Source organism: Beta vulgaris, chromosome 1 (genome assembly GCF_026745355.1).
Source record: "Beta vulgaris subsp. vulgaris cultivar EL10 chromosome 1, EL10.2, whole genome shotgun sequence".
Lineage (NCBI taxonomy): Eukaryota > Viridiplantae > Streptophyta > Magnoliopsida > Caryophyllales > Amaranthaceae > Beta > Beta vulgaris.
The window spans coordinates 33,239,576-33,259,789 of record NC_079202.1 but is presented as its reverse complement, the minus strand read 5'-3'; the positions used below and the strand labels follow the sequence as shown (position 1 = coordinate 33,259,789).

The 20,214-nt window shown below is 34.2% G+C and overlaps 2 protein-coding genes across 2 annotated transcripts; one reads left to right on the top strand and one right to left on the bottom strand.

The window, feature by feature from the left end:
• Positions 1 to 1,956: 1,956 nt before the first annotated feature.
• Positions 1,957 to 14,699, bottom strand: LOC104898145 (MA3 DOMAIN-CONTAINING TRANSLATION REGULATORY FACTOR 2). Its single transcript, XM_048635799.1, has 4 exons — positions 14,563 to 14,699; positions 13,928 to 13,982; positions 13,732 to 13,830; positions 1,957 to 3,798 (listed from the first exon to the last, which is right to left on the bottom strand). Exons 1-4 carry the CDS (start codon positions 14,697 to 14,699, stop codon positions 1,957 to 1,959), a joined length of 2,133 nt encoding a protein of 710 aa, XP_048491756.1.
• Positions 14,700 to 15,166: 467 nt separating this feature from the next.
• LOC104898156 (uncharacterized) lies at positions 15,167 to 15,751 on the top strand. Its single transcript, XM_010685189.1, has one exon. It carries the CDS (start codon positions 15,167 to 15,169, stop codon positions 15,749 to 15,751), a length of 585 nt encoding a protein of 194 aa, XP_010683491.1.
• The last annotated feature ends 4,463 nt before the right edge of the window (positions 15,752 to 20,214 follow it).

Sequence of the window (20,214 nt, the reverse complement as noted above, 5' to 3'; positions counted from 1 at the left end):
GAGCTCCAACCATTAGACTCCCACATGATTCTTGATTGATGGCCCCTTGGTCCTCGGAAAGCTGCATCCATGCATAATACGTGATATTGGTACCATTTTTGTGTTAAAATGATACTTTTTAAAACAAAAGTTGTACTAATAATAAGAAGTGTTTTCTTTGTTCTAGCTAGGAAGTGACTAAATAGTATTAAAAAAGTGTTTGGTTGGTACTAGATCAAGTACCAAACATACATATAGTAATACCAGTATATACCCAAATGGTACTACTCTTTCTTGCAAAAGGTACCATTTTAATTTTTTTTTTCTTTTTACGAATTAAAGAGAGTCCATAAAGACAATTGATGTAGATGAGATGTGATCTCAAGTTTTAGGCATCACCTTTTAACACTTTAACCAACTAAGCTAGTTTTTTTTTTTTTTTTTTTTTTGATAATATAGGTTGCTTGTATTTATTTAACCAAAGAAGGTACACTGCAAGTTTCTCCACTTGAGGCAGTGGGTATTACATGATATCACCAATACAAAACTTATTACTTGCGTGCTATTGAAATACAAGCTACTGCCACTATTATAGCCAGGCTAGAAATTCATTCTCCCTCCCGAGTCCTTGTTTTGCGAGTGCATCCGCAACTATGTTAGATTCCCTTCCCTTGTGTATTATCCGGAAGTTCAAATGAGATGATCTAGCTGACCTTATGAAATTCAACATAAAGTTCAGTTGCCAGGGGCCTCCATTGGATGCATTACACCATTCCACATCATTTGATGAGTCGGATTCAATGACGAAATGATTGTTGGTATTATTTTCCCATGATAAGGAAATCTTTATTGCTCTGAAAATGGCATAAACTTCTGCATAGTTTATTTCCATTGGTGGTATGGGAGACGAGAATACGCATCTAAATACACCGAAATCATTTCTCCAAACTCCACATACTGCACTTTGATTGCGAAGGGGATCAACACTTGCATCAACGTTCCATTTCATACATGAGGAGGGGGGTGGGCTCCAAACACTTGATGTTCTATTACCATGACGAGGGCCTAACAGAGTTTGCTTTGAGTTCCATCGCAAGCATGGAGGATAGCGAAGGATTTGCTCAGGTGTGTATGTGAATTTATCTCCCCACCCCTTTATCCACCAACCTAGTCTCAATAAAATTAAATCACGAATCTAGGATGGAGTACTAGTAGTGCCACTAAAAATTCGAGCATTCCGTTCCTTTCATGTAGACCACAAGATGATGAAAAAAGAGGCCAACCATACCTTCTTGAAGAAGAAATCAATTTCACTAAGCTAGTTGACATCCACAACACCATTTTACTTATAGATTGGTATTAATCATGTTCGATCAGATAGATGCCTATCATAGCTCTACACGAAGTAATATTATTTAATGTATGGTTTCTAAAACGAGGACGCAAAATAGATAAGTGGTAGTTAGAAATCTCCATTAGATTTTGAAAGCATTATCATCAAATATGATCCTGCTATCTTATTTTATGTATAACAAAAGTGGAGGTAAACATTTTATGTTAGATTTTATAAGGAGTTTGTTTAAATGAAATAAGAATAACCATCATAATAGATGTTAGCTCAAACTAGATGAAATCATGCAAAGGTTTACAAAATTATGAAGCTATACATGTCATTATACACATAACTATATTAAAGGCCTCAAACGCGCATTCTTAAGTTAGTAATGTAGTTAATTTCTTATTTCAAGATTGCAATAATCAAAGAAAATAAAGAAGTTAGTTATGCTTTCAAGCATGAAACTTTTTTATATATAAATAACTTCAAGAATGGTAGCAGATTAATGCAACATAACAACTAACTATATATTCCTTACTTTTATAAAGGAGTGATTCCTATTTACTTAGTGGTTAATTGTCTACTTGTCTGTTGATGGATCTACTTAACAAAATGTATAACAAATGAATTGAAAGTATTTTTTATGAACAAAAATCATTGTTCTTGACTACATGATCCTTAGGTTTGTTTGGAAAAGATAAAGCATCCAACCAACCTGAACTCTTAGCCTTCTGAACAGAAGATGTAAATTGTTGCTTAGCATCTGGCACATCTAAAGCTAAGTCATCAAGGCATTCTTCTACTCTTGCAAAGCCCTTTGCCATTTGATTCATAGTTATAAGTCCAGAGGTAAAACACTCTTGTAGCAATTTCCACAATCTTTCATTTCTCTTTTCCACTACTATCACTAATGCTTTTTTCACAACTTCATGATGAAAAAAAGGCACTCCTAACTCCTTTATGCACCTACATGCTTCCCTTATATCCCCTCCACATTCATACTCTTCTAAAAGTTTCCCAATCTTGTCCTTAACATCATCGACGGTCCATCCATTTCCTCGACTTCCCTCTCCACCCCAACACCTCAATATACGCTCCCCTGAAAGACGAGCTTTGAGAAGTGAGTTAGTCATTTGGATGATCTTATGTCCTTTTGAATCACACCGTGTGAATTGGTTACCTATGTCCTCTAAGTGAGAAGGCGCGATCACTTCATCAACTATTGCTCTAGCTAGAAATTTTACTAGGTCCTCGACAATTACTGGATTATCCAAGGCAATATCATCAGCTGATTCTATTAGCATTATAAATCCATTAGCGACATCATCAGCTGGTAGACATAAGGATGAAAGGAGAACAGATGCCATTTCTTTCTCCTTATTTTTGCGATCCATTGCTAAATTCACCAATCTCTTTACAAAAATGGCATTCAACTGAGAAGACGAAGTGCAATTCTCTGATTCTAGACAATTATATACTTCTATTGTATCGCGTGATGAAAAATACTCATGAATGATAGCTTGAGCCTTCATCTTGAAAGATCTTGCAACTCCTTCTTCTAGTGATTTAATTTTTGGCTCTACTGAAAATGACTTTAAAGAAGAAGCTGATAACCATCCTTCAGAAGCACATTTTGAGATTATGGACTGAAGAATTTGTCTTGCATCTGGTATGTCCAGTGATAGATCATCGATGGTATCGATCATTCGATTAAATCCTTTTGTTATTTGACTTGAATTGATTAGACCTTCTTCTGCAGCCATTTTTAGCAATTGCAAGATCCTATCTTCAACTTTTCTTCTCTCCATCGCAATTATCAATGCGCGCTTCATGATTTCATGGTGAAAATATGGAACATTCAAATCTTTTATACACATACAAGCCTCTTTCTTATCACCACTTACAACAAATTCTGTCAGCAAGTTGTTAATCTTTGTTTTCACACCTTCAACTGAATTATTCTTGCTTCCTCCCCATTTGTTTTCTATTATCTCTGCATGATAAGGCACATACAGATAACCTTTCTCTGTTCTTTTGATCACTTCAACTCCTTTGGACTCTTTTGGCAATATAGTTTTTTGCTTTTTCAGAAAAATAGGTGGGAGAATATCATCTACTATAGCTCTTGCAATGAATATAGCTAGTATATCTACAGCATTTGGTATATCCACAACCAAATCATCTGCGCATTCGACCAATTTCGAAAACCCCTTATAAACTTGTGCAGAGCTTATCACATCTGCATAGAGTGAAGATAGTAACACTGCAGCCATTTCTTTCTCTTTGTCATGTCTATCCATGGCTATTGACACAAGTTTTTTAACAAAATAATAATCATAGTTAGGCATCCCAAGCTCTCTTAATTCGTTTGCAGTCGAGATAACATCATCATTTGTGAAGTATTCTTCTATGATCACAATTGCTTTTTTCCTATATTCCTCCATTGCTATGCTTCTTGTTCTTGGGGTTAATACTTCATTTTCCTGCAATAAGATCGCATTCCATATCACATAACCAAAACTAAAAGAGAAGAATGGTTTAACCTTATAATTTCCTTCGTCTTATAATAAAGGGTTTTTCTACATAGTACCCTTGTATTTTACGAAATTCTATGTTGTACTCGACGTTTTTAAAATTTCCATGTTGTACCCCTAAGATTTCTTAACGTTACTCACAATACCCTTATACACGATATCAAACAATAGATTTTGGGACTTTCTTACCTTGTGGGGGTAGAGTAGGATGTTTTAGCCTTGTTAGTTGATTGAGGTTTGGGATATGATCTGATAAATTGAAAACTAAGTGAGGTTTGGAGTAGGATTTTCTATTAGTAAGGGTACTTTGTGTGACGTTTAGAAAGTTTAGGGGTACAATGTGAAGAGTTCAAAAAAGCTGGGTACAACGTAGAATTTCGAAAAACACAGGGGCACTACGTAGAAAAACCCTATAATAAAATTCACATATGATGATGCGTGTTTAGATGTGTTAATATGTCAACCATTATATTCTATCACTACATCATTAGTGCAAAATTGATAATATTGTGAAAGCACATTCTAAACATATATTTTAACCTTATAACTTTGGCACAAATTTTGTTTTTTTTTTCCAAAAAGAGAATTGGTTACACAACAAACAATATTGTTTTTTTTTTTTTTTGTTAGGAGAACTAACAACAATATTGTTATTTGTATACATAGGTAGTAATAAAAAATTTCCATTGGAATGATTTCATCTATGACTAGTTTTCTTGAAATTCTTCCATTTTAAAATACTTGTGACACTTTGACTTTGATACTTATTAAATAAACATGTTGATTATGTATTAGTGAAAATTATAATATCTTTTATATCAAGATTATACATTAAGAGTAGTCCAACCACGCATAGATAGTGCAAATTAAGGCCGCAGTAGAAAAGGTATTTTGAAGTGAAAGAAGTATTAAGTATATCTAAACTCTATATAATTATCATTCTAGAGGGTATATTCTTAGAAGATACCCATTTTAATGACAATTATATTTATTGAATTTTTGAATTAGTTTAAATACTTCAACTGATATAAATGTAAATTAAGTAAACCATGGGAGTGTTAGCTTTTTCTTTCATTGTTTTATTTAAAGATAATTCAATATAATACTCCATCCGTCCCATAAAGATCTGCACACTTGTTAGGGATATGTAGTTTAAAGTTGATTTGTAGTATGGCTATTAAATGTTATTTTATTAAAAAATTAGATGTGATACGCGTTGATGGGGTACTTTTATATTGGAGATCGAAGAGGGAAAGTTGGGTACCTTTTTACTAATAAAGGTAAAGTTTGGGCCAAAGGATTGTAAATGAAATAATTTAGTAATACCAAGACCACGTCATACATGAAAGTGTTCAACCTAACTTGAGACAAACATAAAATAAAAGTGCCCAAACTATAAGCAGAGGGTTCAAACTATTAAAGGACCAGAGGGAGTAAAAAATTAAATATAAAATTCGACGGGGATGGGGGATTCAACAAGGGTGGGGGAAACTCGATGGGGGTGGGGGAGCTGCGGGAGGCTCGATGGGGGTGGGGGCGAGCTGCGGGAGGGTGGGGGAGGAAGGGTGAACCGTGAGAGGGTGGAGGAAGTTGTTGGGGAGGGGATGGTGGGAGGGTTAGAGTTAGGGTTTAGGTTTAGGGGTTAAGGTTAGTTTTAGGGTTAAGGTTCTGGTTAGTTTTTAGGATTAGGGTTAGGATTAGAATTAAGGTTATTTAGGGTTAAAATCAGATAATTAGAGTTAATGACTAACGACAGTGAACACCGTTAGTCATTAAGGGCATTTGGGTGTATTATGTTGCAACTGAGGGGTATTAGGTTTATTTCGAAAAATGCGAGGGTACCCGATGAATTTCGTGAAAATTCATAGGTATTTGGTGAAAGAACCGTAAATATTAAAACCTTAAGATTTTGATCTTTTTGAGACACCTCTTAAGTTTGAATATGTTTAAGAAGACTGGCCAAAGTTGGGTATGTCTCTAGATTTGTTCACACAAGATTCAAGAATTTATACCTTTGTTCTCTTAATTTCCCTCATCTCCTTATCGGGTTTCTTATTCTTTTCTAGTACTCCTTTTTTCCAAACAAAGAGTCAAGAAATGGAAAAATGTATTTCGAATGAACTAAATTAGTTACCTCATTCATGTAGTTGGGATCGTTATGATCAAGGGGATATGTACTATCTCTATCTAATAGATCGTCACATTTTTCTTTCCCATCTACTCCATCTGCATAAAAAATATTACTCATTTTAAGTTATAAAAGAAACTCTTACATGTATTACCATAAAAAAAAGTTACATATACACACATTTATTATCATTGAGAGTTGAGACCCCCTTCTCTATAGAATGGGGATGTTCACTAGTGAGAGTTCCAAAAAGACCCCATCAAGGTATTTTAGTATATGTGTCTCTTTCAATTGGTACATATATCTCTTTCAATTACATTTGAAATTGTAATAGCTACATGAGTACGATTGGTATTGAAATGGTGTTACTTGAGTACCAAATGAAAGAGACATGTATGAAAATACCAAAATTATCTTTGGTGGCGTCTTTTGGAGACTCCAACAATCGAATACCAACACTTTATTCTCATTAACTTTTTTACCTCTTGGTAGACTTATATTGGCTGATTTTATATTTCCTTCCATCTTTGGAGATGTTGTGGACTCTAAGAAGATCTGGATTCACGGAGGATTCTCACTTTCACAAATAGTTTGGAGTAGCTCTTGACTTTCCTTTTGGATTGAATGATCTTTAAACTCCGTTCCTTACATATTATATCCAAATATTTGCTATGTTATTTTTATTGATTTTACTTGAGCATTACAACATTGGCTTCATCAAAATTACAATTTAAATAAAACAAAAGCAAAATATGTACAATACATTAACGATCATTAAAAATAATAAGCATGATGTATAGATAGATCAGACTTAGGAGTTAACAATTATAATCATTTAACATGAAGATCAACATTCTAATTGTGACAAGGAAGTTAGGTTTCTGTAAAATTTTAAAAATGTCTATTAACATGATGGAATCTATAATATCAAAATTCATGTAAAGATTTCCTAGGTTATTAGAGTTTCACAACTCTAAATTCAGTATCATAATCTCTTATTAAAAAGATTATTAAAGTATATTATTTTTTTTTTATTAAACTCTAAATGAAAGATCAAGTTTGTAACAGTAATTATAAGAGAAACCTTTCTTTCACAAAATTTATAGATGAATAAAATTCATTCCGAACTATTTAATATTACATTATATTAGTTACCATAATAATTATCTCTTCTCATACTTTTATAAAGTTTGTCTATTGATACAAACTTTCCAACTCTAAGATAATAAAAAATAATAATATTATTAATGATAGTTTTGTATCACACCCCTAATGGGATAAAGCTAATTTTAACAAGAATTTCAAACTCTTTTTTCAAAAATTAATGCTCCAACATAAGTTGTAAAATTTATGCTAAACTATTAGAGTTAAAGTATTTGAATCAAGATGACACTATGAGAGATTATGTTAGTGAATTCGAAAAAGACAATGATAAAGTTTGATGTTCAACTTACAGATTTACTAGATGTTTGATTCAAATGTCATCATCAATTCTTTATATGTTGGAGTGGAGCAAAATGACTTTGGTTTTAAGTTGTATGTTTTAATTGTAATTTGTTTCCTTGATGCAGAACAAGTGAATTGTAGGAGATGACTAAATTTGGCAAGTAAGTTTTCATTCTGTTACAAATCAACATGATTTTTGACAAGTTAAACTAGATTAGTGGTTGTAGCTATCCTTATTTTTCTGCTTTGAGATGAAGAAAAGGAAGTCCGAGAACATCGTTGGCCTTGCAACTAAAAAGTTTAATGTAATCTTGAAAATGATCATAACTAATTAGAGTCCAACCAATTTTCAGGGTACATTCTATTATTGTCCTTTATGAGCTACGTCATGTGGAGTTAAAATAAGTGTACATATTCTCTCTTTATTACATTTATTTAATATATAAATATATCTTTTTTTGATTCATATGAGCCACGAAGGCAGTACAAAGTACAAAGAAGGAAAGGGGGATTCAAACCTGTGACCTATCGTTCACAGCACCTCAATCTTAACCACTAGGCCAAGACATCCTTGGTTATTTAATACTCCCTCCGTCCCATAATATAGTGCTTCATTTCCATTTTGGGTGTCCCAAAATATAGTGCTTGGTTCTATATTTAATTTCATATTTTTTCGTGATTTGCCTAGAAAAACCGTGTCACCATCATTTATTTGCTTTGTTTATTCAACCCAAGGGTTTACATTTATTGTTCTTTCACCAATTATTCTCCATTCTCTCTCCTAAAATCACCTTTTTCCACAAAACATTTATTTTAATAATAAAAAGTCTTTACTTTCCTCTTAGATTCTATTTACCTTAATTCCCGTGAAAAAATGGAATCAAGCACTATATTATGGGACGGAGGGAGTATATAAATATGAATAAAGATATCGAAGGTTATTGATATCATCTATGGCTTCGTCGGTGCAATCTATCTAAATGAAGACATGAAATATACTTAAGTTATATAGAGTTCCAATTATTTTGTAAAAGATTCTTTAATATTGTATTATATTTTAAACATAATGAAGTTAATGCAAAATAATCATGGTTGTAAATAAGTTTCTAATGGCTCACCATACGATTTATATGACCTTCTGTTGTTGTTCTACTGATCTTCTTCACTTAAGTAAACACATCATCAGTTCCTCCATTGTTGGCGACAACAACAAAAAAGTCCCTGCAACTCACAAAGAGAAAGCCAAAGATACTAATAAATCACGTATTAGACATCAATTCTAATATAATGCACACATTTTTTTTTGTCACATAATGAAAACATATAAGCCTAGTTTGAATAAGATTTTTCACGGTTTTTTCTAATTTCACCACTGTAAAAGTCAACAAAGCATTACACAGTTAAGTCATGCCTCCACCAATACAAACTATGAAAATATAACAACCCAAATGAAAAACCATAATTCTTCTCAAATTATGATCAACTACAGAAAATGAACTTGAAAAATTCAAGGTTAAGTCTTAACAAGGGATATAGACATAAGACATATAAATTTGTTTCCCTTTCTAGCGTGGGATAATGATGAAGATATCGTTGTCTGGATAAGTCTGAACGGATAAAGAGCAATCGAAAGTCCTAACCAAAATCTTTTTGAGTTCGAGAATATGTTTTGAACCCCATTAAAAAAGAATACCCAATTAATAATTCATAATAATTAATTGAATTCCCAAATATATCTTTCATTAAATGATTTTCTCAAAATCGAATTTAATTGTTTTAATTCGTTATTGTTTGGTAATGGTTAATAATATATAATTTAAAGCAACTATTTAAAGATAAAATGGAAATCTAGCAAAAGCCAGTTGGGTGCACAAAATGCAAAGAGTCCGAGTCAGATGCAAGACTATGTGCACGTGCAAACCAAAGATAGTTTGCAAAATCAGAATCTAACAAACGACGTCGCGTTTATGAGAACCGTGTGCATCACATATAGTCGCCGCGCGTAGGGCACAAGCTCTATTTTTCTTCACTGCGGATTTTCTCGAACCCTAATTTCTCTTTTCCTTGTGAATACTCGAGCATTTCTCACAGATTTTTAACATAAATTTCAACAAAAAAAAAACAACATATTTTCAATACATGTTCAACATTATAAAACTCTAATATTTTCCACAAACACATTCAAATATACTAAACAAGAAGCTTCATTCTTTCTTTTTTAAGTTTATTGCTTTTTCAAGGCTTTATGATTGATTCTTTCGATGTTTGTAATATAAGATCTACACCAAAAAGGTATTAAATCTGATAGTCAATTCCATTTTCTCTCCTTTTGTACTAAGAGCATGGTTAATCATGAGTAGAAAAAAGAAGATTGTGAAGACAACCTTAATTTTTGGGCCTTTAACCATGAGTAGAAATAAGATTGTGCAATAAGTAGAAAAATTTAGAGGATTGAGCCTAGTGAATTGACGATCAGACGTAGGTGGGCACCCAGCCACTGCCTGATGTGTCGATTAAAATTTTTATTGCTCTCGCTCCATTCAAAACGACGCGTTTTGACTAGAGGGAGAGCAAAAAATAATGCACTGCAACTGACACACACCCATTCCAACACACCACTTGCCACACATTGATTGGGGGGGGGGGGATATGATGTAAATCTAAAAGCACCCTCCAAAGGATTGGATGATGATTCTAAACTTACGAACAATAGAACACTCACTTTGACAAGAAATCACTCGAAACAAGTAATAGTACCAAAACACAAGAACACACTCAATGTTTTGGGGTTCTAGGTCAGAGATAAGACTCACTCAATCTTTCCTAGGCTTATCACTCAAGACTCACTCAAAGTAATAAAGGTTAGCAATACTTGAGACAAACTCAAAGTAAAAACTATAAACACAAAGGTTTTTTTATCAAACTCAAATCTGATCTTCTCATAGCTTAAGCTCTCCTTATATAGCCAAATGAAGTAACAAACACACAAAAAACATCTAGCAATCAATCCTAAGCTACGGTTTTAGGAGCTCCAAATGCTCCTTGATTTACGCCCCAAGTAACTCCACTTTATTAGGACTGTTACAATGAGGTTACAGCAGCATTTCTTCACCCTAATATGATGCTTAGACTTCCCTAATAATCAACAAACCACACGCCTTACATGAGCTTTACTTGATGAGTAAGCTCATGATTTATTACAACTCAAAACAAAGAAAAACAAATAGATTAAATAGGAATCCAAATAGAACTTGGACTTCCTTTACAATCATGCTTGAAACCCAAACAGAACTTGGGCTCTTCAAAATGTGATGCACGCCTTAATCCACCATCCAAGTTAAATAATAAAAACACCCACAAAAGAAGCTCAACACGTCCAACTTCAAGCAGCAGCTCCTTGGGTCTTTAATCGACATCCTATGTAATGCAACACTTGAATTCAACCTAAAACGTGTCCAAATTAAGTGTTTGACCACTGTTTCCGTAAGTTCAGAATGTGAACTTATTGATGGACCTATTAAAGTCCACGAAATGAGCCAAATTGACCGAGTTATGGCTGTTGGAAATATAAGTATCAACACTAATGCATAGGAGTTTCTTCTAGACCTTGGACTTGCATCAGGATATAACCATTATTAATTTGCAACGTTTATTTTTAAAAAATGCAAAGTAAAAAAAATACCGAGTCAATTTTATGGAGCTCTACAAATAAAGACGTATCTTGCAACATATTTGACACACCTAATTTTCTCGATCTTCACTAATTTCTTCGATTTGTTCTATTTTATTTCATAACTCTTCCATTGATCTTTGTTTAAAGATCTCTACAATAACCCTAATAATTAAAAAAATCAAAACCAAAACCACTGAAAAAACCAAATACCTATACAAAAAAATCGCCTAAATACCTCTTAAATTAACTCAAATTATCGCCCCCATCTCAAATAAAAACGAATGAAATGGGTTAAAATTCTCAGAATTATTCTGCTCAATATGATAACCTTAACCTTGAAGATCCATATCAAAATGTTAACATTCCATATCATCAATCTTATTATGATTACGGATTTTTCAAAACCTAGATGAGCCATCTCAAAACCATGTGGTCGATGTTGATCATGAAGGTGGTCAATACCAAGAAAATGATGATGATTATTAAGAGTTTGTTTAGCCAACTCAATCCTTATCACGGTTAGTACTATCACCTTCTGTCTCTCAGCCACCACCTCCCCCACAACCACCACCCATCAATCACAAATCCCACCTCCAGAAACAAATTGTGGTGGTTTCAGAATCCGTTCACTAGTGGAAAAAACCCAAGGGGATGCGGTCAAATGTGGGCTTTCGGATGCGGTTTTAGTCCGCAACAGGTGGGCTCGCAGCAGGTGTGTAAATCATTTTGATGCGGTCCAAAATCGCCTCAGAATTGGATAATCTGATGCGGTTTTAAAGGAAAATCGAATCAGATTAGATTAAAATCTGATGCGGTTTTCCCAAAAAACTGCATCAAATTATGGTCTTGGCACCAAGGTTTTGGATCTCTAGGTGTACAATCTGATGCGGTTTTCTCCAGAATCGCATTAGGTTTTTAATATATAAATAGAGTATATATATGGAAAATTTGCACAAAACCACCATAAGTTTTCACTTATTTAGAAACTCCCACCTTTATGTTTTTTTTCTTAAATTTCCACCTAAACTTTTAAAAAAATTTATAAACTCCCACCAGTTAATGCATTTTGCCAAACTCCGTTAGTGGTGGGACCCACGTCAGTTATTTCTTTTATTTTTCCTTCCAAACAACTCACTTCCCGCTTCTTATATAAGAGAATTTCCCTCCAACACAAGCAACAAAGGGGACATACCTCCTTCTGATAAGATGTGGGTGAAGGATCAAAGGGTGAAAAGGGAATTTTTCTTATATAAGAAGGGGAAAGTGAGTTGTTTGGAGGGTAAAGCAAAAGAAATAACTAATGTGGGTCCCACCATAACGGAGTTTGGCAAAATCCGTTAAGTGGTGGGAGTTTATAAAGGTTTTGTAAAGTTTAGGTGGAAATTTAGGAAAAAAATTCATAAAGGTGGGAGTTTCTAAATAAGTAAAAACTTAAGGTGGTTTTGTGCAAATTTTCCTATATATATATATATATATATATATATATATATATATATATATATATATATATATATATATATATATATATATATATATATTATATATAATATAATATATATATAAACCTGCTTAATTAGAAAATATCTCACGCACATGTCGTATAAAGTACTCAAAATGGTATTATTATATATAATATAATATTCATAATGTACTATAAATGAAGTTAAAAATAAGTACTAAAATCAAAAATTAACATATGAAGTGAGTGTAGCTAGTAACATAATCCTAACAAAATAGCTCAAAGCTGCGACATCATCCTCACATGCAGGTGTCGGTAAGGTAGCATGCTAGCAAATCCCGAACCTCGTTTATCTCGGAGGTGGTGAAAGAATCCTTCCTTGGCTTACCCTTGATGAACACCTTTTAAAAACATTCATAACGAAACACACATAAGAAGTCAATAATGGGACTAAGTACGGGAGGTTAAAGAAATTAAAGTTGAGCTAAGAAGTCAAATATTGACCCGAAATGACCTTCATTTACCCAAATTGGGTTTCAAAGCATAAGAAATGGTTTTTCTTGACTCTAATGGTTATATATGTAGCTATTATTACTATATATGTCTTAACATGTGGCTAAATATGAGAATTTAAGGAAAATGAACATGAAAGTCTAAAATCAACCCTAAATGAACCTTCATTTACCCAAATTGGGTTTCAAAGCATGAAAAATTGTTTTTCTTGACTCTAATGGTTATATATGTAGCTATTAGTACTATATATGTCTTAACATGTGGCTAAATATGAGAATTGAAGGAAAATGAACATGAAAGTCTAAAATCGGCCCGAAATGACCTTCATTTACCCAAATTGGGTTTCAAAGCATGAGAAATGGTTTTTCTTGACTCTAATGGTTATATATGTAGCTATTAGTACTATATATGTCTTAACATGTGGATAAATGTGAGAATATATGGAAAACGAACATGAAAGTCTAAAATCGGCCCCAAATGACCTTCATTTACCCAAATTGGGTTTCAAAGCATGAGAAATGGTGGTTCTTGACTCTAATGGTTATATATGTTACTATTAGTACTATATATGTCCTTGTGTCTAAATATGGAAAAATATGTAAATTGAACTTCAAAGGCCAAAAAAGGTCCAAAAAGGCGAAAATGGGTTGTCATGTATAATACCTTGTCAATATCCCCGACTTCCTTGCAACATGAGGCTATATCAAACATGAACCTCAACACATAGTAGCCACACTCGGTTCTCCCAGGTTGTTGAGCACACTAATTATAGAATTACATTAAAAAAAATCATGTAAGAAACATACATGTTTGTTTATTGTAAAATTAAAGAAAGAAGTAGAAAAATAATATGAATTACCTTCATTGCTTTCCACTGAGGAACTCTTCCTGTTCTCCCAACCTTCTTCAAGCAGCTGTAGATATTTTAATTTCATGTCAGAAGCGGACAAAGGAAGAAATTAGTGGAACGTGTTGGAGCTAATAATAAACATACCTATTTATGCATGATTTGAGGAGTAAGGATCGTGGTGGATGTTGAGCTGCATAATCAAACTGATATACTGTGTTGTTTGTAGGAGAAATCACAAGAAGCGACCAATGGGCACTAAAATCATAAAATCAAGTTACGAAGCAATCATGTGAGTACATACTTGTATTGTATAATAATTATTAAGTGCTAAAAATGGATAAGGTTAAGAACTATACTCTTCAAAACAAGGGGAAAATATGAACTTATATTGTGAACATTGAGCTCTTTGGAGACATAGCCTAATACACTCCTTAACCTCAGCTTGGTTTTGCAAATAGTTGTCAGCTCGGACGAAATCTGGACATAACCACCCAAACTGACCGCGTCCACAAGGAGACTCTTGGAGTAATGTTCAATTCAAATCACAATCATATACATAACATAGATATATTATTAGATATTGCAAAGAAAGTTCATACATTTCATAAGTACCGATGTTATACCTCATGAATGCTTAAATTAACGAAACATTCAACATATCTCCACAAAGGAACTCTTTTACATCATCCTTGGACACCCATGTCGACAATTCCTCGTGGTAGTTGAATTCCGTGGCACCCAACTTAACCTCCAAAGGTGTATCATCCGGCATATCACGCATATTTGCATGTAGCCACGAGCATGCCTTACTGACACCTTGAAGCATTGATGACTCGATCCAAGTAGGTTTAGGAGGGTTTTGTTTGGGACAAAAACCGCATCTGATACAAAGTGACATATAAGGTTTTTTCCATTAGTGGTTGTATGAGTCATTCGTACCGAGGGCTCAAATCCCGCTCTTTGCATATATCTATCAATAACCGAATCTTACTATTTGATTTCTCTTTTGAATTTATTAAGTCTTTTATCATCATTTTTTTCACATTAGATATAGACGAAATATAGTTTCTACTTCAAACTTGGGATCTAGTAGAAGATGAAAAATTTATCTCAACATTTATGAACACTTCTCTTAATAAGGTGGTTGGGACAAATCAAAATAAATGCGTCTTCTGGGAAAAATTTAGGGAAGCTTTCGAGGCAGGAAAAAGGGCCAATCTAATATAAATTGCTCTAAGAAATGCGGATATGGTGAAAGGTCTATGGAGTAGGATTACTCCGTCGGTTTTAAAGTGGGCGGCATTCTATGATGAAGCTCTTACGAGAAAGAGGAGTGGTCAAAACCATTATGATGTTCTTCAAGAAGCTCACTTATTTCACAATAAGAAACATGGTAGGTTCCTTCTTGAACATGCTTGGATAATGATGAAAATATTTCCTAAATGGATGGCCACGGTTAAGAAGTCATTGGAAAATCCACGTGGTCGTCGCAAAGCTCCACAAGAAACTGTGGATTCACCTAGAAGCAGGAGTAGTAGTAAAAGGTCGAGAGTTGATGGACGTGATTCAATGCCTAACACACCTACCAGTGGTGAAGAATGTGAAGTGAAAAAACGACCCGAAGGTGAGAAGAAGGTAAAGTCCAGGCTCAAGGGTGTGGCTGGTGAAATAATTGAGTGTTTCAATTCATTTAATGAAAGACTTCGGCTCCATTTAGAGTTTAGGAGTAGACATACTGAAAGAGAAAGGGAAATGTTGGAGGTCCAAAAAGAGAAGGTTGCTCTAAAGAAACAACAAATGGAGGTGGCAACTAGAAGCTTAAACTTGCAATAGTATCGCAACAATTGGGACGTACTATGTAATAATACCACTCATTGCCAATAGACTTGACTCTGTATAGGTCGAGTGTTACTACTACAAACATTGTCTATGAAGGAAAATCGTTTGCCATTTGAGAAGGCAATGATACAACAAGTAACAACATGGTTTGAGAACTATAAAATGGTTGGAGTTAATTTATTATTTGAATTGACATCTCAATGCAGCTTTTTATATTATTGTTCTACTTTTTACATTATAGTTCTGCTTCTTATATGGCATTGCTTACAATATATAACCATAGCATACTTATTCACCATATGCTCACACCAAAAAAAACCAAAACTAAATACATAGGTAAATTTGTTCAATGAACTTTTACAAATTAAACTTCAGCTCTTCAAGTTCCTCTAGTTCTGAGGACGAAAGAAGATCATCCCGAGCAAGATGTGATCCGAAAATAGATTATTTCTTGATCAGTGTCCTTCAAACAACTTTTCCAACTCTAATATCAACTGCTACATACAGAATAGTTGGGGGGTACGATGATCAGTACCTCAGACTTAGATCTTCTGCTGCGGTTTGACCTTATGTAGGGTGTGCACACTAGGGGTCTTTGTCTATAGTTATCCGGAGGGCCTAGCTAGCTCAATAAGGAAGAAAATGCATTACATTCCATAGATTTATGATTCTAAGATTCTGGAAGAAATTATTTTAGCAAAGACAATAGAAGAATATTTAGTTTGGAAAAGAAATGAAGAAAAATGCTTATAATGTTTTTATTTAGCATTGTGGTTGTAAAAGAAAATGATTTGTAGGATATGTTTAATGTATCCTACCTGCATATATATTTGGCTTTATGGTATGAGATCTTACTCAGCCAGTTTGGCTGATACTACATGCCTGGTATATGCAAGTACATGAAGGTAATGTATAACGAAGAAGGTTCGATGTTGGAAGTTTGTTGTATGCTTTATACTATTTGTATCGCAGCGAGGATGATCAACTTTGTAATATTATAATTAATAGTTAAATTGTAATGAAATTAAAAAAGTTTGAGTTTGTAAAGTCTAGACTGGTTTTGGTTGTTGGGTTTTGAGGATACATGTTATGAATCGAATGCGAGTCCTAAATTAAGTTTTAGGCGTTATGTATTACAAACGAAACTCTACCGAATTTTCTTTAGGATTTTAAAAACAAAACTAGTTCTTCAAAAGTTTAGGAGCATTCACTTAATATAGTTTATTAGAGTTTAGAGGTTTCAATATAGTCATTACCATCTGAAAGTTTTAATAAGTCAAGGTTTTTGAACTCCACACTCGTGATGAGTGTGATGGTAATAGCTCGGATTAGGTTTTCTGCTGCATTTAGATCTTAATTTTAAAGGAGTTGGGGTACATGGTGAGCGAGCCATGGCTTTTCACGGGAGATGGATTGATCAACATCCCTGTTACAAGTTAGCAAAGGTTCCTCGATATTGTAGGTCATTTCTAGAATACGGGGTAGCTCCCGTATTTCGTCTTCTTAGTGAAGGCATTAGTAGATAAGACAACTCAGGTCCAATAACTATTCCATTTGAGTATTAAAAAGATATTTAGAGTTTAGTTCAGTTAAATGTTATATGGTCATACTATTATTTATCCCTGCATGTTAATTATTTAGTATCATGTTAGGAATATTATGTATTAGTATGTAGTACTCAGCTTTGCTGATTACGTGCTTTGTTTGTGTTTGTGATCATGACTTCGCCTTATTGATCCTGTGATGATCCATTTTGGTGAGCAGATTCATTAAAGCATTGACATTACAGGTTCGCAGATGTGCATCATTGGGAATCTGAAATGGAGAGAATATGTGTAACTAGTATATTTTATTTTTCCGCATTAGTAGGAACATTAATTATTTAGTTTGTTTGAAGAAGACTCATTTAGATTTGTTGATTTCTAAATACTTATATATTTAATTAATTATAATAAAAGGTTAAACTTTAATTATATGTTTACGCGAGCGATAATACTTGGGTAATTCTCTACTTTTATATTATAAAGGTATTTCTGAAAAGCGAGAATTATCGGGGTGTTACACGTACAACGCATATAGCTCGTATCTTGTGCTTATGTACCCATGTTGTGCGTCGCACTCCTCTTTGCATGCGATACAAATTACGTTATTGCGTCGTTTTGCCTTTCATGTGACGCAAATAGGGCAACGCAAATCGTCATTTTCTACTAGTGGTATACAAGATAATAACTACAAGTAATCTGATTACCTACATAATAAGATGTTAGCAGATAGGTGCAAACAACTCAGTTTAAACACATAATAATGATAAAATACAAACTTAGACTCTCTAAGGATGCAGGAAATGTTGTGCAAGGATTAAGGCTATGCAAAGATAAGGAAAATGACACGTCATGCAAGGTCAGGGTTACGCAAGACTAGGATACATGAAATGGCAATGTAAGGTCAGAGTTTTGCATGGCTAGAAGATATGGATATGTAGAATGCTGGAATAATGATCATAAATAGATTGAATGATTTTGAAAAATCATTTTTAGTAAATTAGCAACGTCCGTAAACGAGGTGCGCAAATTACAACTTTTCGGGAGTTTAATTTGGAGGAACCACCCCATGTAGGAAGACCCCACTTTGGGTGAGCTTATCTTGAATTGAGCGTCTCGAGTCTTGATTGGAATGTAGTTGATTTGTCTTGAACGTTCAGAGTTTTCATTGGGGATTCTTCTTTGGGAAGTCGATAAGGCAAAGTCAAATATCGCTAGAAGCTATAGAGTAGTTAGAGAGTCCTTTAGGGAAAATGAGAGTTTGTATAACACCCCGACAATTCTCTATTTTTCAAAATATCTTTTTAATATAAAACTTAGAGAACCAGCATCAAAGCATTATCGGCTTATTAAGAAATTTGCAACGGAAATAATAATGGAAAAATTGATAGGAACAGTCCCAAGTATGGGCGTTCCGTCATTTTCAGTCCAACTAAGGATTATTTATGAGAGATCCCAAATATGCATCATTTTTTACAAAATTGGTCCCACCAGTTCAATGACCTGCTAAAATAGGTAAAATACTTTTTTTTCTTTTTCTTTTTCACCACCACATATTCAACATCACCCCATCACCCCACCATCGAGCACCACCAACACTTTCTCTCTCCACTGCAAAAACCACCACCCAGATCCCTCTCTTTCCATGAAACCCCTCTTTCTCACATCACCCCCTCTTTCTCCTCACCCACATGTGCTGATGAACCTCCCCCCAAAACCCAACATTCGTCACTCCGATGAAACACCCTCGAGGCCACCAGGTGTGGCGCTGCAGCCTCCATCTCTCTTTCTCATCTCGTTTCTCTGTCCTTAATTTTTCTCTCTCATAACTCATATTTAATCCAACTCACCAGACCTCCTCCTCGAAACCCTACTAATGGAGACACATCCCTAATCCTTTCTATCTCCTCTCGAAGCTTCAGCACTGCATCACTACTCGCGCAATTCCTTGTTTTTTATTTTTAAGCACTAAACTTTAAGCTTCTGCAATAGCTATGTTGATCTTTATTGTTAGGATCCCTCAATCCCCTCCAAACAATCTATTTAAAGGAGTTGCTGGTGTTTATGCTAAATGTAATTTGAACAAGTTCTTTTTTGTTCTGAAATTTTGGATGTTTCTAGGGGATTTAGGGCAAGGGAAGGGGAGAGGGGATTTCGGGGCTGGCTGGGAGGGATTTCGAGGTAGTTGGAAAGAGGGGATTTTTGGGTTCCTCCTATCAAACTTCCTTTTCCAAATCGTCAAATCAAGAGTAAGTTGGACCTACAATTCGGTAAGTTTTTGGAAGTCATCAAGAATCTTTAGGTAACCGTCCTTTTCACAGCATTAATTACTCAAGTGCTTGCTTATGCAAAATTCATGAAGATATATTGACCAGAAAAATGGCTTTTAATGAGGTGGAGATAGTTGCATTTACTGAGGAATGCAATGTCTTTTTACAAAATAAGTCTCCACCAAAGTTTAAAGATCTTGGTAGTTTCTCTATTCCCATTGGTAGACTATTCATAGATAAATTATTGTGTGATTTTGGTGCTAGTATGAGTTTTATGTCATTATCTGTTTCCTCAAAATTAAATATAGGAAGTATGAAAGTTACCAATATTACTCCGCAAATGGCTTACCGTTTTGTTAAATACCCCTAGGTATTCTAGTGGATGTGCTTGTTAGGGTAAGTAAAATTTGTATTCCCGTTGATTTTATTGTGTTTGATGTGAAAGAAGATACGCAAATTCCAATTAGTTTGGGGAGGCCATTCCCTCTTACTGCGGGTGAAGTAATTGATGTGAAAAATGGTAAGCTTTCACTATCCGTAGGAGATGATGAGGTCACTTTTAATCTGAGCAGACTTTGAAAAGTCCTATGCTAGAGGAAAAATGTTACAGTATTGATGTGGTTGATGTGATTTGTCATGATAACAT

Coding starts and splice junctions, on each gene's coding strand:
- LOC104898156 (XM_010685189.1), top strand. CDS start 15,167: ATGGTGAAAGGTCTATGGAGTAGGATTACTCCGTCGGTTTTAAAGTGG.
- LOC104898145 (XM_048635799.1), bottom strand. CDS start 14,699: ATGCGTGATATGCCGGATGATACACCTTTGGAGGTTAAGTTGGGTGCC. Junction 13,831..13,927: donor CTCAGTGGAAAGCAATGAAG/GTAATTCATATT, acceptor TTCTATAATTAG/TGTGCTCAACAACCTGGGAG. Junction 3,799..13,731: donor AAGTCGGGGATATTGACAAG/GTATTATACATG, acceptor ATCTTATTGCAG/GAAAATGAAGTATTAACCCC.